This window comes from Rhinoraja longicauda, chromosome 8, assembly GCF_053455715.1.
Source record: "Rhinoraja longicauda isolate Sanriku21f chromosome 8, sRhiLon1.1, whole genome shotgun sequence".
NCBI lineage: Eukaryota > Metazoa > Chordata > Chondrichthyes > Rajiformes > Arhynchobatidae > Rhinoraja > Rhinoraja longicauda.
The window spans coordinates 1347093-1373754 of record NC_135960.1 but is presented as its reverse complement, the minus strand read 5'-3'; the positions used below and the strand labels follow the sequence as shown (position 1 = coordinate 1373754).

The following is a 26662-nucleotide window of genomic DNA, read 5'->3' as shown; positions in this document are numbered from 1 at the left end:
TGATCAGCCATGATCACATAGAATGGTGGTGCTGGCTCGAAGGGTCGAATGGCCTCCTCCTGCACCTATTGTCTATCATCCCTTATCTACCTGCGCATAATCCATATCCCTCCATTCCCTGAACACGAGCATTGGGAGAGGAACGACCGTGCGGGGGTCATGGCAGTGTGCTAGGAGCGGGGCCTTCCAGTGAAGGACTTACCCTGGACCATGCTGAGAGTAATATTGCACACCATGGATCTGCACTATTAATCACACGTTAATCTAACACCATTCCTCACTCCATGGAAGCTGCCAAACCTGCTGAGTAACCTTAATTCATTTTCTCCCTCTTCATAAATGCTCGCTAACCCACAGCATATTTCCAATGCAAAACTTTGATTTCATTACAAACTATTTTATTTCAGATACCTTGTATTTTCTTTTAGGACTACTGACCTCACTCTTCTCTTCATCAGCTCACTGCTTGCCCATTTCCTCCAGATTTTAGTCTCTCCCCAGTCTAATCATACATCACTTTTGCCTCACATCATCAGGGAAAGACTGGCCCTTCTTCTAAGCTGCATTTCAAAGTGGAGTCAATGTGAACAAGTTGTATGAACCTTATGAACTTATGAGAATATGAACTTGAGATAGAGATCAAGTTACTTTCTATAACTACTCCTACAAAACGGATGTCCATGCCTGGTTCTAGAGACCTGCAAAGAGGAACACTTGTGTACCAAAAAAAGGCAGGTTGTCCTAGAATACTGAAATTTCTCGAGGAACAGCTCAAGACTTTGCAAAAAATTTGCTGTGTCACAGAAATCCATGAAAAAACAACTTGCAGTAATAATACTGGACAGTAGCCAAGTAACGAAGGCATGTATGAGACATTGTCTGGCATACCCTTGCCTGCATTATATTCAGTAAGCAGCTATTTAGATCTTTTATAAAATTACCTGTTTGGAAATGTTAATTCTCAAAATAAATTGCTATTGAGTTGCTATCAAATGGAACGGAATACAATAAAACACTAATAATCCACTATCTGCAGAGAAGATTCAATGGCTCACTAGTGCTCCTGTTGTCTTTGTTTCTACTTTTGGATATTGAGGGAATCAAGGAATATACAGCTAGTATACAATACTAACCAAAAGATTGGTAGATTATGCTGTGTCTAATGCGGGTCCCTTGAAGGCAGATACGGGTGAAATTATTATGGGTAACAAGGAAATGGCAGAAGGGTTGAACAGGTACTTCGGATCTGTCTTCACTAAGGAAGACACAAACAATCTCCCAGATGTACTGGAGGACAGAGGATCTAGGGGGGTAGAGGAACTGAAAGAAATTTTCATTAGGCGAGAAATAGTATTGGGTAGACTAATGGGACTGAAGGATGATAAATCCCCTGAGCCTGATGGTCTGCATCCCAGGGTCCTCAGGGAGGTGGCTCTAGAAATAGTGGATGCATTGGTGATCATTTCCCAATGTTCAATAGATTCAGGAGCAGTTCCTGTGGATTGGAGGATAGCTAATGTTATCCAAATTTTCAAGAAAGGAGCGAGAGAGAAAACGGGGAATTACAGACCAGTTAGCCTGACTTCGGTGGTGGGAAAGATGCTGGAGTCAATTATTAAAGAGGTAATAAGGGTGCATTTGGATAGCAATAAAAGGATAAGTCCAAGTCAGCATGGATTTATGAAAGGGAAATCATGCTTGACTAATCTTCTGGAATTTTTTGAGGACGTGACAAGTAAAATGGATGAAGGGGAGCCAGTGGATGTAGTGTATCTAGACTTCCAGACAGCCTTTGATAAGGTCCCGCACGGGAGATTGGTGACTAAAGTTAGAGCACATGGTATTGGGGGTAGGGTGTTGACATGGATAGTCGTTGGCAGACAGGAAGCAAAGAGTAGGAGTGAAATGGTCCTTTTCAGAATGGCAGGCAGTGGCGAGTGGAGTGCTGCAAGGCCTGGTGTTGGGGCCGCAACTCTTTACCATATATATTAATGATTTGGAAGAGGGAATTAGAAGCAACACTAGCAAGTTTGCGGATGACACAAAGCTGGGTGACAGTGTAAACTGTGAAGAGGATGTTAAGAGGTTACAGGGTGACCTGGACAGGTTGAGTGAGTGGGCAGATGCGTGGCAGATGCAGTATAATATAGATAAATGTGAGGTTATCCACTTTGGCGGCAGAAACAAGGAGGCAGATTATTATCTTAATGGAGTTAGGTTAGGTAAGGGGGAGGTGCAGCGAAACCTGGGTGTCCTTGTGCACCAGTCATTGAAAGTTGGCGTGCAGGTACAGCAGGTACAGCAACTGGCCCGGATTTCAGTATAGGAGTAAAGAGGTTCTTCTGCAGTTGTATAGGGCCCTGGTAAGACCACATCTGGAGTATTGTGTACAATTTTGGTCTCCTAATTTGAGGAAGGACATCCTTGTAATTGAGGCAGTGCAGCGTAGGTTCACGAGATTGATCCCTGGGATGGCGGGACTGACATATGAGGAAAGATTGAAAAGAATAGGCTTGTATTCACTGTAGTTTAGAAGGATGAGAGGGGATCTTATAGAAACATATAAAATTATAAAAGGACTGGACAAGCTAGATGCAGGAAAAATGTTCCCAATGTTGGGCGAGTCCAGAACCAGGGGCCACAGTCTTAGAATAAAGGTGAGGCTATTTAAAACTGAGGTGAGAAAAAACTTTTTCACCCAGAGTTGTGAATTTGTGGAATTCTCTGCGACAGAGTGCAGTGGAAGCTAAATCACTGGATGGATTTAAGAGAGAGTTAGATAGAGCTCTAGGGGCTAGTGGAATCAAGGGATATGGGGAGAAGGCAGGCACGGGTTATTGATTGGGGACGATCAGCCATGATCACAATGAATGGTGGTGCTGGCTCGAAGGGCCAAATGGCCTCCTCCTGCACCTATGTTCTATGTTTCTATGTTTCTATGCCTATTTCTATTTTTGTTTCTTCCGTTCAGTTAGATCAGCCTTCCTGAGGGTGAACCCACAGAAAGCAACTGGCCCGGAAGGAGTCCCTTGACCAGCCACGTTGAAGCAATGGCCAAGAAAGCACACCACTGCCTCTACTTCCTTAGAAGGCTTAGAATGTTTGGCATGTCCTCACCAACTTCTACAGAAAACATTTTATCGGGATGCATCACAGCATGGTTTGGAAACAGCTCCATCCAATACCGCAAGAACTTGCAGAGAGTTGTGGACTTAGCCCAGACCGTCACACAAACCAAACTCCCTTCCATTGACTCCATCTACACTTCATGCGGCCACCAACATAATCAAGGACTAGTCTCACCCCGGTCATTCCCTCTTCTCCCCTCTTTCCATCAGGCAAGAGGTACAGAAGTTTGAAAATGTATTCCTCCAGATTCAGGGATAGTTTCTTCCAAGCTATTAACAGGCAACTGAATCGTCCTCTCGCCAACTAGAGAGCGGTCTCAATCTCCCACCAAATCATTGGAGACCTGCAAACTATCTTTAACCGGAAGTGGCGGCGCCTAACGGCTGCGGCTCGCTAGCAGTCTGTTCGTCTTTTTTTCCTTTTTTTTTTTTTGTGTGTCGGTGTTGGGATGGTTTTTGGTTTTTTTTGGTTGTGTATATGTGGGGGGTGGTGGTGTGGGTGTGGGTGGGTGGGGGAAACCTTTCTCTTTTAGGGCTCTTCCTCATGGCACGGGGTGCGGCTCGGCCGCGGGGCCTAACATCGCCCGGTGCGGCTCGGCCGCGGGGCTTTTCATCGGTGGTGCGGCCTCGGCCGCGGGACTTAGCTGCGCACGGCTCGGCCGCGGGACTTTACATCACCCGGTGCGGCTTGGCCGCGGGACTTTGCATCGCCCGGTGCGGCTCGGCCGCGGGACTTTACATCGCTGGTGCGGCTCGGCCGCGGGGCCTAACATCGCCCGGTGCGGCTCGGCCGCGGTACTTAGCTGCGCACGGCTCGGCCGCGGGACTTTACATCGCCCGGTGCGGCTCGGCCGCGGGACTTTACATCGCCCGGTGCAGCTCGGCCGCTGGACTTTTCATCGCTGGTGCGGCTCGGCCGCGGGACTTTTCATCGCTGGTGCGGCTCGGCCGCGGGACTTAGCTGCGCAAGGCTCGGTCGCGGGGCCTTCCATCGCCCGGTCGGCCGCGAGACGTTTCAGCGCCCCCTGCGGCTCGGCCGCGGGGACTGTGCGGGTCGGTCGGGGACGAGCTGTCTGTCCGTGGGGAAGAGAGTGGAAGTTTTGTTGCCTCCATCACAGTGAGGGGGTGTTTGGAGTCACTGTGATGGACGTTTGTGTTGGGGTTATGTGTCTTGTGTTCTTTTTTGTGTATGACTGCTATGTAGTTTCGTTCGGTACCTCGGTACCGAATGACAAATAAAGCTCTGTTACTAGATTCTACTTTGCACTAAATGATATACCCTTTATCCTATATCTGTACACTGTGGACGGCTTGATTGTAATCATACATAGTCTTTTCACAGACTGGATAGCACGAAACAAAAAGCTTTTCACTGTACCTTGTTGCATATGACAATAATAAATTAATAAACTAAACTGCTCTTATTCTCTTTGTCCAAGCTTTTCACTCCTCTGCTCTTTCAATACCTCCTTTCCAAGTACATTTTAAATTTCCTAAACAGATTAATGCAAGTAACAATAATTTAAAAACATATGAACACTATGAGTTTCAACAATTGTGATTCAACAATTCTAGTTGAATGTAACTACAATAAAATTACATCATCGATGCTGGGATAATAATGCTGAATCATTATATAATAATGCTGAATCATTGTACGTGCCCTAAAAAGTTTGTTAAGCAATCAAAAGCACATCATCAGATTGTTTCAGAGATTGCACAATTGTACATTGCTCAGGAAGGGCTTTGGACAACACAACACAGGTCAAAGACTAAAATATTTGGTACTGTATGCATATAGCCTTGTTCTTTTCTTTTATGAAAGTTCTTCATTCCAAACTCAGGTCAATTTGATCAACAACACTCATACCTCCAGATTCTTGAAGGTAAAACAATCCTTCATTGTAATGATACTAAAGAGTTTTTTGACCGATTGACTGATTCTGTAAAAGGTAAACAATAAATTCTTCTTCAAATCAGCATCTTTATCTAATTGCTTTAGACCTTTAAAAAACATTAAGATGAAGATGCTGTATAGCCAATTTTCAAAATTCTGCCTTTAGCTCTTCACTAATATTCATTTACATCTTACTCCTTCATACCAGAGACTTCTGAAGAAGGGTCTCGACCCGAAACGCCACCCATTCCTTCTCTCCAGAGATGCTGCCTGTCCTGCTGAGTTACTCCAGCATTTTGTGTCTACATACGATCAGAAGACTGAAGTTCATTTCTCCTGTGGCCCTTAAAATTATGGAAGATTTTGATCAAATGGATGAAGAAAAATTATGTTGGAAACGGTACTAAGTAAAAGATGAGGAACTTGAGGAAGGACGTTCTTGCTATTGAAGGAGTGCAGCGTAGGTTCACAAGGTTAATTCCTGGAATGGTGGGAGTGTTGTACGTTGAAAGACTGGAGCGACTGGGCTTGTATACTCTGGAATTTAGAAGAATGAGAGGGGATCTTATTGAAACATACAAGATCATTAAGGGATTGGACACGCGAGAGGCAGGAAACATGTTCCCGATCTTGGGGGAGTCCCGAACCAGGGGCCACAGTTGAAGAATAAGGGGTAGGCCATTTAGAACAGAGATGAAGAAGAACGTTTTCACTCAGAGTTGTGAATCGGTGCAATTCTCTGCCTCAGAAGGCAGTGGAGGCCAATTCTCTGGATGTTTTCAAGAGAGAGTTAGATGCTCTTAATGATAGAGGAGTTAGGGGATATGGGGAGAAGGCAGGATTGTGCACGATCAGCCATGATTATGGTGAATGGCGGTGCTGACTCGAAGGGCCGAATGGCCTACTCCTGCACCTATTGTCTATCGTCTATTGTCTATGACACAAAGTGTTGGAGTAACTTAGCGGGTCAGACAACATCTCCGGAGAACGTGGATAGGTGACGTTTTGGGTCTGGACCCTTCTTCAGACTGATTTTTGTTTTAGATTTAGAGATACAGCGCGGAAACAGGCCCTTCGGCCCACCGAGTCCGCGCCGCCCAGCGATCCCCGCACATTAACACTATCCTACACACACTAGGGACAATTTTTACATTTACCCAGTCAATTAACCTACATACCTGTATGTCTTTGGAATGAGGGAGGAAACCGAAGATCTCGGAGAAAACCCACGCAGGTCACGGGGAGAATGTACAAACTCCGTACAGACGGCGCCCGTAGTCAGGATTGAACCCGAGTCTCCGGCGCTGCATTCGCTGTAAGGCAGATTGTGGGAGGGAGGCCAATGGGGGAGGTGCCGTTGTAATTTGGCAGGCTGAGGGCAGGGGTTAGCTCTCAGACACCTCCTCAGACCTACCCCTCGACTATGATCCAGACAAACACCAGGCCATTATCTATCAGACTGTCTCTGATCTCTTCACATCTGGCAATCTCCCCTCCAGCACAGCCACCAACCTTATCGTTCCCAGCCATGCACCACCTGCTTTGATCTCCATCCCAAAATCCACAACAGACCCATTGTTTCTGCCTGCTCCTGCCCCACAGAACTCATCTCCAAATACCTTGAATGCATTCTATCCCCCCTTGTCCATTCCCTTCTGACCTACATTCAAGACATCTCACATGTCCTTCAACAACTTGTATAAGAAGATAACTGCAGATGCTGGTACAAATCGAAGGTATTTATTCACAAAATGCTGGAGTAACTCAGCAGGTCAGGCAGCATCTCGGGAGAGAAGGAATGGGTGACGTTTCGGGTCGAGACCCTTCAACAACTTTATATTTCTAGGCCCCCATTGCCTCATCTTCACCATGGTGGAGTCAGTCCCGTCCCTTTACACCTTCATCCCCTCAAGGCCCTCCATTTTTTCTTTGAACAGAGATACAATCAATTTCCCTATAATACCATCCTCCGCTTGGCAGCACACCCTCACCCTCAACAACTTCTCTTTTGACTACTCTCATATTTTTCAAATTAAAGCAGTAGCCTTGGGAACTCGCATGGACCCCATCAATGCCTGTATTTTTGTTAGTTACATCCAACAGCTCTTTTTTAGTCTAGAGATACAGCGCGAAAACAGGCCCTTCGACCAGCGATCCCCACATATTAACACCCACTCGGGACAATTTTTACATTTACCAAGCAAATTTACCTACAAACCTGTACGTCTTTGGAGTGTGGGAGGAAACCGAAGATCTCGCAGAAAACCCCCGCAGATCACGGGGAGAACGTACAAACTCCATACAGACAGCGCCCATAGTTGGAAACAAATCCGGGTCTCTGGCGCAGCATTTGCTGTAAGGCAGCAACTCTACCGCTGCGCCACCATGCCACCATTCCTTGTTCCAAATATACACCAAACTTTTCTCTGCTGCATCGATGTCTGCATCGGGGCTGCATCCTACACATGTGCAGAACTCATCGATTTCATTACCTTCACCACTAACTTCCACCCTGCCATCAGATTCACTTGGATTATGGCCTCCTGTACATCAGCGAGACCAAACCTACACTCAGCGACCGTTTCACTGAACACTTACGATTGGCTCACCGTGGCCTGCTGGAGCTTCCTGTTGCTAACCATATTAACTCCTCTTCCCATTCCCACATTGACCTTTCCGTCCTGGGCCTCCCCCATTGCCAGAGTGAGGCCACACGCAACCAAGAGGACCATCGTGCAAATCCCGTTCGGGGGCTTACAACCCAACGGTGTGAACATTGGATTTTCCACTTTTAGGTAACCTAAACCCCGCCCTCTTCCCCCCTTCGTCCTCCGCACTCTCTCCCCTATTCCCCACCTGGACTAGCATCTATTTCTACCCTCCCCTTCCCCCTACATTCCATATTCTAGCTCCACAATTTGTAACCCTTCTATCCTTTTTTCTCAAACCTTCTGTCTTTTCACCTCTGGCCTTTGTCCAACAATCTGCTATCAACCCCCCCAACCCCCCCCCAATCTGTATCCACCTATCACTTGCCATGTGTTGTACCACGCCAACCTCTCTTCCAGCTTTCTTCCCCTCAACCTGCTCCCCCCACCACAATCAGTCCGAGGAAGGGTCCTGACCCAAAATGTCACCTGTCCATATTCTCCAAAGATGTTGCGTGACCCACTGAGTTACTCCAGCACTTTGTCTTTTTTGTAAACTAGCATCTGCAGTTCCTTGTTTCTACTAAATAAAAGATCGTCCTTTATTTTAGTGGCGGAGCAGTATCCAGACTAGACCTATTTCTGTTTTGTTTCTTCTTTGTCCTAGGTCGTCACTCCTCTGCTCTTTCAACAGATCTCTTTTTTTAAGTACATATTCAATTTACTGAATAGATTAACGCAAGTTGCAATAATTTTTAATTATACAAAAGTTATGAGTTGAGACAACCGGGATTCAGCAATTCTAGTTGAATGTCACTACAATAAACTTAAATCAGAGATACGGGGATGATTATGATAATGCTGAATTATTGCATGTGCCCCGAAAGACAATAGACAATAGGTTCAGGAGTAGGCCATTCGGCCCTTCGAGCCAGCACCACCATTCAATGTGATCATGACTGATCATTCACAATCAGTACCCCGTTCCTGCCTTCTCCCCATACCCCCTGACTCTGCTGTCTTTAAGAGCTCTATCTAGCTCCCTCTTGAAAGCATCTAGAGAATTGGCCTCCACTGCCTTCTGTGGCAGAGAATTCCACAGTTTCACAACTCTCTGGGTGAAAACGTTTTTCCTCATCTCCGTTCTAAATGGCCTACCCCTTATTCTTAAACTGTGGCCCCTGGTTCTGGACTCCTCCAACATCGGGAACATGTTTCCTGCCTCTAACGTGTCCAATTCCTTAATAATCTTATATGTTTCAATAAGATCCCCTCTCATCCTTCTAAATTCCAGTGTATACAAGCCTAGCCGTTCCAGTCTTCAGGTTGGTTATTAGAAAGGTTGGTTAAGTAAACAAAAGCACACCGTCAGAAGGTTGCTGAGATTATACAACACTACATTGCACAGGAAGGGCTTGTGAAATAGTAAATAATGCCACACAAGATGCATAGCCTTGTTCTTCTCCCATATGAAAAGTGCTTCATTCCAAACTCAGGTCAATCTAATTAGCTATATGCATACCTCCATCTTCTTGATAATTAAATAACCCTTCACTGTACTGATATTAAAATTGTTTAACAAAAACATTGTTCTGTAAAAGGCAGACACAAAATCCTGGAGTAACTCAGCGGGACAGGCAACATCTCTGGATAGAAGGAACGGGTGAAGTTTCGGGTCGAGACCCTTCTTCAGACCACAAAGGAATAGAGCATTCCTTCTATCCAGGGTTGCTGCCTGTCCCGCTGAGTTACTCCAGCATTTTGAGTCTATCTTCAATGTAAACCAGCATCTGCAGTTCCTTCCTACACATGTAAAAGGTAGACAATAAAATCTACTTCAAATCAGTGCTTTAAATCTGATTGCTTTAGATCTTGAAAACCCATCAAGATGTGTGCATACAATAGGTGTGACTGAGCCCCCCAAAATTTGCCTTTCGCCCTTCACTAATATTCAATTAGTTCTTACTCTTTCATTCAATCATCCAGAGACACAGGGTCATAAGAACATGTGAACGAGAAGCAGGAGCAGGCTGCCCCTCGAGTCTGGTCAAGTTAACAGATGATCTTTCACCCCAGCACCATTTTTTTGCAATCACCCAGTGTCCTTAACATTGAAAATGTTATTTGATCTTTATGGAAAAGTACAGCAGAGGAACGAGCCCTTTGGTCTACAATGTTTTTCTTTAAACGTTGCCCCTTGCACCTTAAAGCTATGCCCTTAGTATTTGATATTTCCACCACTGGAAAAATAAACATAGAAAATAGGTACAGGAGGCCATTTGGCCCTTCGAGCCAGCACCGCCATTCATTGTGATTATGGCTAATCATCCACAATCAGTAACCTGTGCCTGCCTTCTCCACATATCCCTTGATTCCACTTGTCCCTAGAGCTCTATCTAACTCTCTTTTAAATTCATCCAGTGAATTGGCCTCCACTGCCTTCAGTGGCAGAGAATTCCACAAATTCACAACTCTCTGGGTGAAAACGTTTTTTTTCACCTCGGGTTTAAATGCCCCCTTTATTCTTAGACTGTGGACCCTGGTTCTGGAATCCCTCAACATTGGGAACATTTTTCCTGCATCTAGCTTATCCAGTCCGTTTATAATTTTATATGTTTCTATAAGATCCCCTCTCATCCTTCTAAATTCCAGTGTACAAGCCCAGTCTTTCCCATCTTTCCTCATATGACAATCCCGCCATCCCGGGGATTAACCTGGTGAACCTACGCTGCACTGCCTCAATAGCAAGGATGTCCTTCCTCAAATTAGGAGACCAAATTAAGATTCTGACTGTCTACCCTATCTGTGCCTCTCAAAATTGTATGTACCTCTGTAAGGTCTCCCCTCAACCTTTGGCACTCCAGAGAAAATAATCCAAGTCTGCCCAAACTTTCCTTATAGCTAATAATACCCAGGCATCCATTCTGAAGAAGGTGGAGAGCAAAGGGGGAACCGGCGCAGCATACTTTGTAACTTTGTCAGCGCCATTTATGTGGTCACTATTTGCATACCTTGGGTATGCAAACAAAGCGTTTGCATGTGACAATAAAGTATTCCATTCCATTCATTCCATTAAAACTTTTAATCTTCCAGGTCTTTAGGATAGCAGTGGCACATTTCAGTACTTTAAAATAATAAGCACCACAAGCACATTGGATCCTCCAGCTACTTATAGGAAATCCTTGGATTTCACTCCCCAAGCCATTCTACCCCTCATCCTCCAATTAGAAATTCCCTCTCCAAATACATCATACTTTCGAAGGCCTGTTCCCACATAAACCCAAACTAAATACATCACCTTTTCAGTTTAATGTTCCAACATAATCCCAAGCAAAATACGTCACATTTTTGGGGGACTGTTCTCACAGATCACCAAACTTGTATTATATCAATTGATAGATGGGCATGGACCCATTGGGTGCAAATCTCTCCTTCGGGCCCAGCAACCCTCCGTGGTCATAATAAACCCGCCATTGGTCATAATAAATACCCAAATTACAGGTATGTCACCAGTTACTCTTGTGTGGATCTGTGAAAACTTCATTTTAAACATTTAATGAACCTTTACCTCCATATTAAGTGATATTTCCAGAACCTACCTTCTGGTCAGTATTGTCCAGGGCCCACCACCATAGAGGACTTTTCCATGACACAAAAGCCAGATTCTCCGCTGCAAATCCCAGAGCCCAGAAAAGTAGTAGAATGGTACCGTGACCACGTGTTCTGTCGCGCACCATCACCCTTCTGCGCTCCAAATGTAGCAGAAAGATGGTACATGCCCATCCGATGAGAGATAGGCAAGAATATACAATCATGTATCCATAGATGGTGTCCAAGCTGAAGACCTGCCAGAGGATGTAGGTTCCAAACTGCAGCAGCAGGATTATTGTCAGAAGCAGCTGAAGGTGGAACAGACGAGAACGAGGTACATGCTTTGGCTCCATGGTGGTACCATATATATTGTAACATGCGCACTGCAGTGCACCAAGGAAGAAGACAATGCTCAAAAGTACCGTTGAAACAAGTGTGAAATAAAAACATGGGAATAGTCCTTGATGAATCCATATTTCTGACAAGGATGCGTTGCCTTCACAGTAACCTTCCAGAATAACCATTGTTTCGAACACACGGCTGTAAAATAAAACAAATTCAAAGTGTAAGAAATTAACAATTATAATTGCAGAAGTTAACAAAAACATAATGCGTATAATACCAACTCATAAGCATGTATTCATAATTTGAGGAAGGATATTCTTGCTATTGAGGGCGTGCAGCGTAGGTTTACTAGGTTAATTCCCGGAATGGCGGGACTGTCATATGTTGAAAGACTGGAGCGACTAGGCTTGTATACACTGGAATTTAGAAGGATGAGAGGGGATCTTATCGAAACGTATAATGTTATTAAGGGGTTGGACACGTTAGAGGCAGGAAACATGTTCCCAATGTTGGGGGAGTCCAGAACAAGGGGCCACAGTTTAAGAATAAGGGGTAGGCCATTTAGAACTGAGATGAGGAAAAACCTTTTCAGTCAGAGAGTTGTGAATCTGTGGAATTCTCTGCCTCAGAAGGCAGTGGAGGCCAATTCTCTGAATGCATTCAAGAGAGAGCTGGATAGAGCTCTTAAGGATAGCGGAGTCAGGGGGTATGGGGAGAAGGCAGGAACGGGGTACTGATTGAGAATGATCAGCCATGATCACATTGAATGGTGGTGCTGGCTCGAAGGGCCGAATGGCCTCCTCCTGCACCTATTGTCTACTGGTGAACGAATATACTTTGCATGCTATTACTGCCTAACCAACTATTTGTCAATAATATGTTTAATAACACTAAGTGCAGGCCGATTAGTTTTTTAGTTTAAAGTAGACACAAAATGCTGGAGTAACTCAGCGGGCCAAGCAGCATCTCCAGAGAGAAGGAACGGGTGACGTTTCGGGTCGAGACCCTTCTTTAAACTTTTTTAGTTTAGTTTAGTTTAGTTTAGAGATACAGCGCGGAAACAGGCCCTTCGATCCAACAAGTCCGTGCCGACCAGCGATCTCCACATACGAACACTGTCCTACACACACTAGGGACAATTTACATTTATGCCTTTGGTGTGTGGGAAGAACCCGGAGCTTCCCGGAGAAAACCCACGCAGGTCACAGGGAGAATGTACAAACTCAGTACAGACAACACCCGTAGTCTGGATCGAACCTGGGTCTCTGCTGCTGTAAGGTAGCAACTCTACCGCTGCGCCACCGTGCTGCCCTAATTGCACAAAACCTAAAACAATGAATAAAAGCAATGAATTTCAATAACATAAGAAATAGGTCAGTTAGCTCCTAAAATCCCTTTCCACTGTTCAGTTAGATCATGGTTGAACTTTTACGTTCTTTTCAATTCAAATGTTCTACCCTTCGGGCTGCTTGTTCCCAGAAATTGACTGATCTCAGCCTTGGTCTATAACCATTTAAATGAATATTCACTGCCAGCTAGGGAAACTGAATTAACAACCCTGAGTGAAGTCATTTTTCATCTCAGTCCAAAACCACCAAATCCCTTATCCAAAAACTACATCCAGCTAATAGTAACAACCTTGCTACATCTGATCAACAACACCTAACACCACCTCCCCCCCACCCCCCCCCCCCACCCCTGTCCCCGTTCACCTCTATCCCTCCTCCGGTATTACATTTCCTCTTCTTTTGTCTCCTTTTCACATCTAACCTTTGTCACTTACCTTACCCTACCCCTCCGCTCCCATATACCCATTACTTTTCAGGCTTTGTCCTGCCCTGCCTCTCATTTCCAGCTTTCTACCTAGTACTACAATGTCTAAAGAGGCTCAACCCGAGGCTACCTGATCCACTGAGTTCCTCTAGCATCTACAATTCCTTTCTCTCCAACAATAAAAATTAACATGCCCCAAAAGATTACTTCCTGCTCTTCAAAAATCTACAGAATAAAATATAAACTCATTCTATTCAATCCCCACCGGTCAACTTGTCCAGTGAAACACCTTTGCACGTTGTTCAACTATGAGTGGTAGAATCTGGAGGCAGTGATGGGAAAATCAGAAGAATAAAATGGGATTAGCGTAATAGCGTAAAAGACCTGGGTGTCCTTGCACACCAGTTACTGAAAGTAAGAGTGCAGGTACAGCAGACAGTGAAGACAGCTAATGGCATGTTGGCCTTCATAACAAGAGGATTTGAGTACAGGAGTAAAGAGGTCCTTCTGCTGTTGTACAGGGCCCCGGTGAGACCACACCTGGAGCACTGTGTGCAGTTTTGGTCTCCTAATTTAAAGAAGGACATCCTTGCTATTGAGGGAGTGCAGCGTAGGTTCACCAGGTTAATCCCTGGGATGGCGGGACTGTCATATGAGGAAAGATTGGAAAGACTGGGCTTGTATTCACTGGAGTTTAGATGGATGAGAGGGGGTCTTATAGAGAAGTATAAAATTATAAAAGGTCTGTTGTGAATCTGTGGAATTCTGTGCCTCAGAAGGCAGTGGAGGCCAATTCTCTGAATGAATTCAAGAGAGAGCTGCATAAAGCTCTTAAGGATAGCGGAGTCAGGGGGTATGGGGAGAAGGCAGGAACGGGATACTGATTGAGAATGATCAGCCATGATCACATTGAATAGCGGTGCTGGCTCGAAGGGCCGAATGGCCTCCTCCTGCACCTATTGTCTATTGACTGGACAAACTAGATGCAGGAAAAATGTTCCCAATGTTGGGGGAGTCCAGAACCAGGGGCCACAATTTAAGAATAAGGGGTAGGCCATTTAGAACAAAGACAAGGAAAAACTTTTTCACCCAGAGTTGTGAATCTGTGGAATTCTCTGCCTCAGAAGGCAGTGGAGGCCAATTCTCTGGATGCTTTCAAGAGAGAGCTAGATAAAGCTCTTAAAGATAGCAGAGTCAGGGGGTATGGAGAGAAGGCAGGAACAGGGTACTGATTGTGGATGATCAGCCATTATCACAGTGAATGACGGTGCTGGGCCGAATGGCCTCCTCCTGCACCTATTGTTTATTGTCTATAATAAAATGGGATTAGCGTAATTGGATGCTTGATCGTCAACACAGACTCATTGTGGAGAACACGCTGGTTCCATGCTGTACGATATTATTCAATAACGTCCAATTTTATTTTAATGAACTTATTTTGCTAGTTCCTTTTGCTACTTTGTGCTGCCTGGTCTGAAAAATAAAAAAGCCCCTAAGATTATTACGAAAAATTTCTTTAGTCAGAGGGTGGTGAATCTGTGGAATTTATTGCCACAAAAGGCTGTGGAAGCCAAGTCAGTGGATATTTTTAAGGCAGGGATAGATAGATTCTTGATTAGTATGGGTGTCAGGGGTTATGGGGAGAAGGCAGGAGAATGGTGTTTGGAGGGAGATTTGATAGGCCGAATGGGCTAATTCTGCTACTATCACTTGAACTTAGAACGTATTATTACATTAGATGAACACCTGATGGCATAGAACATAAAGTAGTACAGCACACGAACAGGCCCTTTGGCCCATAACCCATATCCTTCCAATTCCTGCATATCCACTGGCATATTCAAAAGTATTTTAAATGCCACGATTTGCTTCGACCACCAACCCAGTAGCTTGTTCCTAACAATTGTTTTCCATTCATTCTATGATTCCTCTCATGAGGCCCGTAAATTAATTCCTCTGGTGTTTCTGCATAGTGGTTCCACACTTTGAAAAAAGTGAACACATGGACTGCCGTTGTTAACAACAAATCAAGGGCGCAGCTGAAATGCGGGTGAAAAGGGGGGGTGGGTGATAAGTGATGGGATAGTCAAGGATGGAGTTAAAGGGAAACAGAGTAAAGGGATAGTTAATGACCCCAGAATTAACGGGAAAGAAAGCTCACAAACGGATAGGAGAGTATGGCCAAGTGTAATAGGGATCGATGTGAAGGGTGAGATGAGAAAGGAATTAAAAGTATTGTATATGAATGTGCGAAGTATAAGAAGTAAAGTAGATGAGCTTGAGTTAGAGGCTCAGTTAGAGGTTGGTAGATATGACATTGTGGCGATTACAGAGACGTGGCTGCAGGAGGATCGGGCCTGGGAACTTAATATTCAGGGTTATACATCCTATAGAAAGGACAGGCAGGTGGGCGGAGGCGGTGGGGTAGCTCTGCTGGTGAGGGATGAAATTCAGTCCCTTGCGAGGGAAGACATAGGGACTGACGAGGTAGAGTCACTGTGGATTGAGTTGAGGAATTGTAAAGGCAAGAAGACACTAATTGGTGTTATCTACAGTCCCCCAAATAGTAGCCCGGATGTAGGGTGTAAGATACAGCAGGAATTAAAACTGGCATGTAAGAAAGGTAATGCCACTGTGGTGACGGGCGATTTCAATATGCAGATAGACTGGGAAAATCAGGTTGGTTTTGGACCCCAAGAAAGAGAGTTTGTAGAGTGCCTCCGAGATGGATTTTTAGAGCAGCTTGTAATGGAGCCTACCAGAGAAAAGGCAATTCTGGATTTAGTGTTGTCGAATGAACCAGGTTTGATAAGAGAACTCGAGGTAAAGGAACCTCTTGGAGGTTGATCATAATATGATTAGTTTTAATCTGCAATGTTGTTTTGAAGGAGAAGGTTAAATCGGAAGTGTCAGTGTTGCAGTTGAACAAAGGGGACTGTGAAGGCATGAGAGAGGAGCTGGCCAAGGTAGACTGGAAAGGAATCCTAGCAGGATTGACGGTGGAACAGCAATGGCAGGCATTTCTGGGCATAATCCGGAAGACGCAGGATCATTTCATTCCAAAAAGGAAGAAAGATTCTAAGGGGAGAAGGAGGCAACCGTGGCTGACAAGGGAAGTTAGGGATGGAATAAATCTAAAAGAAAAGATGTATAACACAGCAAAGAGCAGCCGGAAGCCAGAGGATTGGGAAACTTTCATAGGACAACAGGAGGTAACAAAACGGGCAATACGGGCTGAAAAGATGAAGTACAAGGGGAAGCTGGCCAAGAATATAAAGGACAGTAAAAGCTTCTTTAGATATGTTAAGAGAAAAAGAGTAGCAAAGTCAAATGTGGGTCCCTTGAAGGCAGACACGGGTGAAATTATTATGGGTAACAAGGAAATGGCAGAAGAGTTGAACAGGTACTTCGGATCTGTCTTCACTAAGGAAGACACAAACAATCTCCCAGATGTACTGGAGGACAGAGGATCTAGGGGGGTAGAGGAACTGAAATAAATGTTCATTAGGCAAGAAATAGTATTGGGTAGACTAATGGGACTGAAGGATGATAAATCCCCAGGGCCTGATGGTCTGCGTCCCAGGATCCTCAGGGAGGTGGCTCTAGAAATAGTGGACGCATTGGTGATCATTTTCCAATGTTCAATAGATTCGGGATCAGTTCCTGTGGATTGGAGGATAACTAATGTTATCCCACTTTTCAAGAAAGGAGCGAGAGAGAAAACGGGGAATTACAGACCAGTTAGCCTGATTTCGGTGGTGGGAAAGATGCTGGAGTCAATTATTAAAGAGGTAATAAGGGTGCATTTGGATAGCAATAAAAGGATAAGTCCAAGTCAGCATGGATTTATGAAAGGGAAATCATGCTTGACTAATCTTCTGGAATTGTTTGAGGACGTGATAAGTAAAATGGATGAAGGGGAGCCAGTGGAATTGAGTGTATCTAGACTTTCAGCAAGCCTTTGATAAGGTCCCGCATGGGAGATTGGTGACTAAAATTAGAGCACATGGTAATGGGGGTAGGGGGTTGACATGGATAGAAAATTGGTTGGCAGACAGGAAGCAAAGAGTAGGAGTAAACGGGTCCTTTTCAGAATGGCAGGGAGTGGCGAGTGGAGTGCCGCAAGGCTCGGTGTTGGGGCCACAACTGTTTACCATATATATTAATGATTTGGAAGAGGGAATTAGAAGCAACACTAACAAGTTTGCGGATGACACAAAGCTGGGTGGCAGTGTAAACTGTGAAGAGGATGTTAGGAGGTTGCGGGGTGACCTGGACAGGTTGAGTGAGTGGGCAGATGCATGGCAGATGCAGTATAATATAGATAAATGTGAGGTTATCCACTTTGGCGGCAGAAACAAGGAGGCAGATTATTATCTCAATGGAGTTAGGTTGGGTAAGGGGGAGGTGCAGCGAGACCTGGGTGTCCTTGTTCACCAGTCACTGAAAGTTGGCGTACAGGTACAGCAGGCAGTGAAGAAAGCTAATGGAATGTTGGCCTTCATAACAAGAGGATTTCAGTATAGGAGTAAAGAGGTTCTTCTGCAGTTGTATAGGGCCCTGGTGGGACCACATCTGGAGTATTGTGTACAGTTTGGGTCTCCCAATTTGAGGAAGGACATCCTTGTAATTGAGGCAGTGCAGCGTAGGTTCACGAGATTGATCCCTGGGATGGCAGGACTGACATATGAGGAAAGATTGAAAAGACTAGGCTTGTATTCACTGGAGTTTAGAAGGATGAGAGGGGATCTTATAGAAACATATAAAATTATAAATGACTGGACAAGCTAGATGCAGGAAAAATTTCCCAATGTTGGGTGAGTCCAGAACCAGGGGCCACAGTCTTAGAATAAAGGGGAGGCCATTTAAAACTGAAAGGAGAAGAAATGTTTTCACCCAGAGAGTTGTGAATTTGTGGAATTCTCTGCCAGAGAGCAGTGGAAGCCAAATCACTGGATGGATTTAAGAGAGAGTTAGATAGAACTCTAGGGGCTGGTGGAATCAAGGGATATGGGAAGAAGGCAGGCATGGGGTATTGATTGGGGACAATCAGCCATGATCACAATGAATGGCGGTGCTGGCTCGAAGGGCCGAATGGCCTTCTCCTGCACCTATTTTCTATGTTTCATGTTTCTATGCAACATAAAGATTGGGAGGGCCACATACCCGAGATCAGATACAGTCAGGGCAGGGTGGGGCAGGCAGTATATGTTTATCTGGGTTAACAGACAGCATTGATAAATGTACAAAATAGAAAGGCATCCATCCATCACAAGGCTTCCCACAGGACATTCCTACATTTGGTCTCATAGCTTTGCTAACTTTATTGCAATACCACTTGCCGTTTTTAAGTTATATAACACCCCATACATGGTACACGCTGTCCGTGTCATGAACAGCTGAACCAAACAGCAGTCCATGCTCTCACAAACAGGCGTATACCGAAACCAATGCAGTTTGCTGTAAGCTTAAGATCAATCTCTTTGATTTCATAACTGCAGAGGCACTCATTACTTGAAATAAACTGAGGGGAATACAACTAAGCAGCTTCAGAAGGGTCTCGACCCGAAACGTCACCCATTCCTTCTCTCCAGAGATGCTGCCTGACCCGCTGAGTTACTCCAGCTTCATTAACCTTGTTCTCCCCCCTACCTTCAACACACACGTTTCGCTCACGTTATATTTCCCGCTCCGAAGACTTGGTGGGGGTAAATGCCGAAACAATGCCACCCCAAAGCGGTCCTCTATGACCGGCACTTCAGCCAGCTGCCACTTCGTCTTCAATGCAACGCTTAATGTCTTGCTTCAATCGCCCTTTGAATTCTACGTATTCTACGGCGGCTCAGTCTCTCGTTTACCGACGCTCTCTCAACTTTTCCTGCATCCTTGTGCTCCACTGTTTCACAGGATTATTGTAGTGCCACTAAAATAAGCTTCCGACCTGCAACGCGTAACTTTAAAAAAACACTGTACGTAGCGACGCCTTCGGCGCTTAAACTGTTCCACCCACTAAATGTTCGCTTAAGCGGGTATTGTCGAGTCATCGGGCATAGAAGGCCGGGTCTCTTTTTGCCGACCAGGTCCAAGCCGACTTAACGCTGGCAAATGAAGCGGGCGACATACTAAATGAGTGTTTTGCATTGATATTCACAAGAAGGACATGGAAGGTAGTGAGATCAGGGAGGGTATGCTGATGATTTAGACTAGAGCAATGAGCGATATCAAGAAGGAGGTATGTAGGAAGGAACTACAGATGCTGGTTTACACCGAAGATATACACACATTCTGGAGTAACTCGGTGGGACAGGCACATCTCGGGAGAGAAGGAATGGGTAACGTTTAGGGTCGAGACCCTTCAGAAATCTGAAGAAGCGAGATACCTAACTCGCTTATTCTCCAGACTCGTGAGGAAGGGTCTCGACCCGAAACGTCACCCATTCCTTCTCTCCCGAGATGCTGCCTGACCCGCTGAGTTACTTCTTGTGTCCACCTTCGATTTAAACCAGCATCTGCAGTTTTTCCCCCCCTAGAATTTGAAGTTAGGTGGGCAGGAACAGTTTCCCGTTGCAAATTTAGTTGTGGCTGTCACACACATTCTGCATCCACTTATTTAGATGATACGTGCTCGTCCCACAGCCCAAAATTGCACAAATGCGCATGGATTTGCCCAGTAACACATAAAACAAAAGAAATAACAAAGTCAATCATATGTTAATTCAAATTGGGTCCTGTAAGCATGTCCATTACATACTGGTACAAGTTACAATGCAAAAGAAAATCGTCACGATCTCGCTCACTCACCGAAGCATAAAGCAATAAAACACATAAAACGATCGTAGTTTTGTACAAATTAACCATAAATACACCTAATTACGTTTTGAAAGCAGTATTTTCTTACCTCGAAGAAGCAAAACTGGAAAATACAGATGAAACGCAGGTCTGTATACATGCAGCAGCTCAGCTGGCGAGAATGTTTAGCACAAGTGACCTATGACCTGCACATGCTCGGTTGAGATTCCGAACTCGCTTATTGCAGGGGGCAATAGACAATAGGTGCAGGAGGAGGGCATTCGGCCCATCGAACCAGCACCGCCATTCAATGTGATCATGGCTGATCATTCTCAGTCAGTACCCCGTTCCTGCCTTCTCCCCATACCCCCTGACTCCGCTATCCTTAAGAGCTCTATCCAGCTCTCTCTTGAATGCATTCAGAGAATTGGCCTCCACTGCCTTCTGAGGCAGAGAATTCCACAGATTTACAACTCTCTGACTGAAAAAGGTTTTTCCTCATCTCAGTTCTAAATGGCCTACTCCTTATTCTTAAACTGTGGCCCCTGGTTCTGGACTCCCCCAACATTGGGAACATGTTTCCTGCCTCTAACGTGTCCAACCCCTTAATAATCTTATACGTTTCGATAAGATCTCCTCTCATCCTTCTAAATTCCAGTGTATACAAGCCTAGTCGCTCCAGTCTTTCAACATATGATAGTCCCGCCATTCCAGGAATTAACCTAGTAAACCTATACTGCACGCCCTCAATAGCAAGAATATCCTTCCTCAAATTTGGAGACCAAAACTGAACATAGTACTCCAGGTGCGGTCTCACTAGAGCCCTGTACAACTGCAGAAGGACCTCTTTGCTCCTATACTCAACTCCTCTTGTTATGAAGGCCAACATTCCATTGGCTTTCTTCACTGCCTGCTGTACCTGCATGCTTCCTTTCAGTGACTGATGCACTAGGACACCCAGATCTCGTTGTACGTCCCCTGTTCCTAACTTGACACCATTCAGATAATACTCTGCCTTCCTATTCTTACCACCAAAGTGGATAACCTCACACTTATCCACATTAAACTGCATCTGCCATGCATCCGCCCACTCACACAACCTGTCCAAGTCACCCTGCAACCTCATAGCATCTTCCTCACAGTTCACAATACCACCCAGCTTTGTATCATCTGCAAATTTGCTAATGGTACTTTTAATCCCTTCATCCAAGTCATTAATGTCTATTGTAAATAGCTGCGGTCCCAGCACCGAGCCTTGCGGTACCCCACTAGTTACTGCCTGCCATTCTGAAAGGGACCCATTTATCCCCACTCTTTGCTTTCTGCCTGTCAACCAATTTTCTATCCATGTCAGTACCCTATCTCCAATACCATGTGCTCTAATTTTGCCCACTAATCTTCTATGTGGAACCTTGTCAAATGCTTTCTGAAAGTCAAGGTACACCACATCCACCGGTTCTCCCCTGTCAATTTTCCTGGTTGCATCCTCAAAGAATTCCAGATTAGTCAAGCATGATTTCCCCTTCGTAAATCCATGCTGACTCGGAACAATCCTGTTACTACTATCCAAATGCTCCGCAATTTCGTCTTTTATAATTGACTCCAGCATCTTCCCCACCACTGATGTCAGACTAACTGGTCTATAATTTCCTGTTTTCTCTCTCCCTCCTTTCTTAAAAAGTGGGACAACATTAACTACCCTCCAATCCACAGGAACTGATCCTGAATCTATGGAACATTGGAAAATGATCACCAATGCGTCCACAATTTCTAGCGCCACCTCCTTAAGTACTCTGGGATGCAGACCATCAGGCCCTGGGGATTTATCAGCCTTCAGTCACATCAGTAACCCAACACCATTTCCTGCCTAATGTGGATTTCCTTCAGTTCCTCCGTCACCCTAGGATCTCTGGCCACTAGAACATCTGGGAGATTGCTTGTATCTTCCTTAGTGCAGACAGATCCAAAGTACCGGTTCAACTCGTCTGCCATTTCCTTGTTTCCCATAATAAATTCCCCCGCTTCTGTCTTCAAGGGACCCACATTTGCCTTGACTATTTTTTTCCTCTTTACATACCTAAAAAAGCTTTTACTATCCTCCTTTATATTATTGGCTAGTTTACCCTCGTACCTCATCTTTTCTCCCCGTATTGCCTTCTTAGTCATCTTCTGTTGCTCTTTAAAAGAGTCCCAATCCTCTGGCTTCCCACTCTTCTTTGCTTTGTTGTACTTCTGCTCTTTTATTTTTATGCTGTCCTTGACTTCCCTTGTCAGCCACGGGTGTCTCTTACTCCCCTTGGAATCTTTCCTCCTCTTTGGGATAAATTGATCCTGCAACTTCTGCATTATTCCCAGGAATACCTGCCATTGCTGTTCCACCATCTTCCCTGCGAGGGCCTCCTTCCAGTCAATTCTGTCCAGCTCCTGCCTCATGCCTCTGTAATCCTCTTTGCTGTACTGTAATACTGACACTTCCGATTTTCCCTTCTCCCTCTCAATTTGTAGAGTAAAACTTATCATATTGTGATCACTGCATCCTAATGGCTCTTTTACCTCGAGTCCCCTTATCAGATCAGGTTCATTACACAACACTAAATCCAGAATTGCCTTCTCCCTAGTAGGCTCCAGTACAAGCTGTTCTAAGAATCCATCTCGGAGACACTCCACAAACTCTCTTTCCTGGGGTCCATTACCAACCTGATTTTCCCAGTCTACCTGCATGTTGAAATCTCCCACAACCACCGTAGCATTACATTTGCAACATGCCAATTTTAGCTCCTTATTCAACTTGCACCCTATGTCGAGGCTACTGTTTGGGGGCCTGTAGATAACTCCCATTAGGGTCTTTTTACCCTTACAATTTCTCATTTCTACCCATACTGATTCTACATCTCCTGATTCTATGTCACCCCTTGCAAGGGAGTGAATATCATTCCTCACCAACAGAGCGACCCCATCCCCTCTGCCCACCTGTCTGTCTCTTCTATATGTTGTGTACCCCTGAATATTCAGTTCCCAGCCCTGGTCCTCTTGTAGCCATGTCTCAGTGATTCCCACAACATCATACTTGCCAATGTCTAACTGAGCCTCAAGCTCATCCACTTTATTTCTTATACTTCACGCATTTAAATACAACACTTTAATTTCCGTATTCACCTCCCCTCTCACACCGGTCACAATTGGCCCTGACCTTACTCCCTTATCCCTTTTAGAACTTCCCTCCCCATTCATTCGAGAGTCCTTTGCAATTTCTCCTGTATTTGCTTCCCCTTTAACTCCATCTCCATATTCCCAGTTTGTCAAACCCTCCCCCCCACTACTTAGTTTAAAGCCACACTTGTAGCACTAGCAAACCTACCTGCCAGAATGTTGGTCCCCCTGCTGTTAAGGTGTAACCAGTTATATCTCCTTTAACCACAGACGTGCTCCCAGAGGATTGGAGAATAGCCAATGGTGTACCTGCTTAGAGGTGCACCAGAAAATTATAGGCCGGTGAACCTTAGCAGTGGTGAATTGTCTGAGAAAATTTTGAACGATAGGATCAGGAAAAGCAGACTTATTAGGTATAGTCAGCATTGCTTTGTGTGGGGAGGTGATATTTTATAAACTTCATTGGGCAGTTTGACCAAGGTGATTGATGAGGATGTTGCATTCATGGACTTTAATAAAACTTTCAACAAAATCCCTCATGGTAGGCTGACCCGGAAAATTAAGGCACATCGGATCCATGGTTATTCTTACTGAAGTCCGTAACCAGTGGCTTTCTGCAAAGATCAATGAGGGACCTCTGTTATTTGTTCACACAAAGTGCATCATCTTACTTACCTATATACTAAAACTCTTGTTTGTTCGCTTATTCCTGAACTACAGCCGAAACGGTACACGATAGCGTGACAATTTTGGGCCCACCTTGCTCACCGTCGTCCTATGGAAGAAATTTAATTGAAATTGGTGTTATATGTTTAAAGAGAGAGAGGGGAGGTGGGGAGGGAGTGGGGGGGAGATGGGAGGGGGAGGAGAGGGTGCTGCACCAATGCAGGAGTAGTTTGGGCCCAACTAGTCAGTTGGTCTAGTCAGGATTAAAATTTTCCTGCCATTGCTCTCCCAACCCCCCGCCTAATCAGCTAATCAATATCATCCTGCAGCCTGACACCCACCTTCTCACAAAATCATCAATGTCCACGTCATATGCACATTTACTGATCATGCATTCATATCTACATTAATGTCCATCTCATTAATGTGTATAAAATAGTAGTAGTTTCTACAAAAATCCCCGTGGCTTGATCAACTGGTCAACAGGGCTGAAGAATGGCTAATGGAGTTCAATGCAGATAAGTGTAAAGTATTGCATTTTGGGAAGTCAAACCAGGGCAGGACCTTCACAGTGAATGGTAGGGTTCTGGGGAGTATTGTAGTGCAGAGCGATCTGAGAGTATAAATGCATAGTTCCCTAAACGTGGCATCACAGGTAGATAGGGTGGTAAAGAAGTCTTTTGGTACATTGGCCTTCAACAGTCAGGGTATTGAGTATAGATTTATTCACAAAATGCTGGAGTAACTCAGCAGGTTAGGCAGCATCTCGGGAGAGAAGGAATGGGTGACGTTTCGGGTCGAGACCCTTCTTCAGATTGAGTATTGAGTATAGACTGAGTATTGAGTATAGAAGTTGGGACTTTCTGTTACAAGTTGTACAAGATGTTTTAGTGAGGCCACATTTGGAGTACCGTGTTCAGTTTTGGTCACCCTACTATAGGAAGGATATCATTAAGCTGGAAAGAGTGCAGAGAAGATTTACGAGGATGATGCCAGGATTTGAGCTGTAGAGAGAGTTTGGGTAAGCTAGAACTTTATTCCTTGGAGCAAGAGGATGAGGGGTGATCGTGTCGAGTTGTTTAAAATCATGAGGGAAATTAACATGTTGAATGCACAGGGTCTTTTACCCAAGGTAGGGGAATCAAGAACCAGAGGACATAGGTTTAAGGTTAGAGGGAGAAGATTGAATAGGAACCTGTGTGGCAACCTTTTTACTCAGAGTAGTGAGAATATGGAATGAGTTGCCAGAGGAGGTAGTTGAGGCAGGTCTCCAAAAAGACATTTGGATGGGCGAGGTTTTGAGGGATATGGACCAAATGGTGGCAAATGGGACTGGTTTAAATAGGGCATCTTGGTCAAAAGGGACGAGTTGGTCAGAAGCGTCTTTCTGCGCTATATGACTATACTTTCGGTCATAGGATTCCAATCACAAAAGCAACCCTTCCACATCACTCTGCTTCCTGAAGAAGGGTCTCGACCCGAAACATCACCCATTCCTTCTCTCCTGAGATGCTGCCTGACCCGCTGAGTTACTCCAGCATTTTGTGTCTATCTTCCACATCACTCTTTGCTTCCTGTTCCCAAGCAACGTGGATTCAATTTGTTAATATGTCCTGGATCCCACGTGGCCCAGTTTCCCCTTATGATTTTGTCCTAAGCTTTCCTGAAGTCTATGTAGACTATATCAACTACACTGCCCTCATCAATACATTTTATCACCATTGGGGGAAAATGTGATCAAGTTGAAAGTATACCTCCCCAACAAACCCCAGCTAACTTAGATTAATCCCCATATTTCCAAGTGTATCCTGTCCCTCAGGATGTTTTCCAATACTTCCCCTAGCATTGCTGTTAGAATTACATAGAAACATAGAAAATAGGTGCAGGAGGCCATTTGGCCCTTCGAGTCAGCACAGCCATTCATTGTGATCATGGCTGATCATCCACAATCAGTAACCTGTGCCTGCCTTCTCCCCATATCCCTTTATCCCACTAGCCCCCAGAGCTTTAAGTAACTCCCTTTTAAATTCATCCAGTGAATTGACTTCCACTGCCTTCTGTGGCAGAGAATTCCACAAATTCACAACTCTCTGGGTGAAAAAGTTTCTTCTCCCCTCAGTTTTAAATGGCCTCCTCTTTATTCTTAGACTGTGCCCCCTGGTTGTGGACTCCCCCAACATTTATCTCACCTATGGCCTCTGGCTCCACAAACAGATTTTGTTCTATAAATACACTGCAACATTTGGGAAGTTCCCTAATTTTGAGGCCACTCTCTGACTTCCTAACTTCTTTTTTTTAAGAACCCTTTACACTTTCTTTACTCCCAAAGGCCTTTCCCTGTTTTTGGTTCTCTATACCAGCCATATGCTCTTTTTTGTTAAACTTAATTAAAATTTTATTTATCTTAACTTCCATGGTTCCATCCTTTCACCCTTATGGGACATGTGGACCCTAAATTCTCATTATTTCAACTTTGAATTACTCCTTCTTGACTGGTTAGACCTACTGCAACTACCTATTCCCGATCTACTTTTGCCAGGACTTGTCTTAAAATATCACTTAGAATCCCACTCACCATCAACAACACCACAGTCACATCTGTGGAGTCATTTAAGTTGGAACCATCATCTCCAGTGAGCTTAAATGGGAGGCCACCATCAACTCCACAGCCAAAA

The 26662-nt window shown here is 44.7% G+C and overlaps 1 protein-coding gene across 2 annotated transcripts in view; it reads right to left on the bottom strand.

Annotated features, from left to right (window-relative positions):
• The window catches only part of abcb6a (ATP binding cassette subfamily B member 6 (LAN blood group) a), a 164680-nt gene extending 144325 nt beyond the window's left edge, over positions 1–20355 (bottom strand). The window contains exons 1-2 of one of the 2 annotated variants that reach the window (XM_078403249.1): positions 20281–20355; positions 11273–11804 (exon numbers count right to left, since the gene is read on the bottom strand). In XM_078403249.1, coding sequence (XP_078259375.1) covers positions 11273–11788 — 516 coding nt within the window. In that variant the 5' untranslated portion in view covers positions 11789–11804; positions 20281–20355. Of the gene's footprint in view, positions 1–11272; positions 11805–19058; positions 19311–20280 lie in introns of those variants that run through there. The other variant, XM_078403248.1, reaches the window with a different exon arrangement.
• Between the last annotated feature and the right edge of the window lie 6307 nt (positions 20356–26662).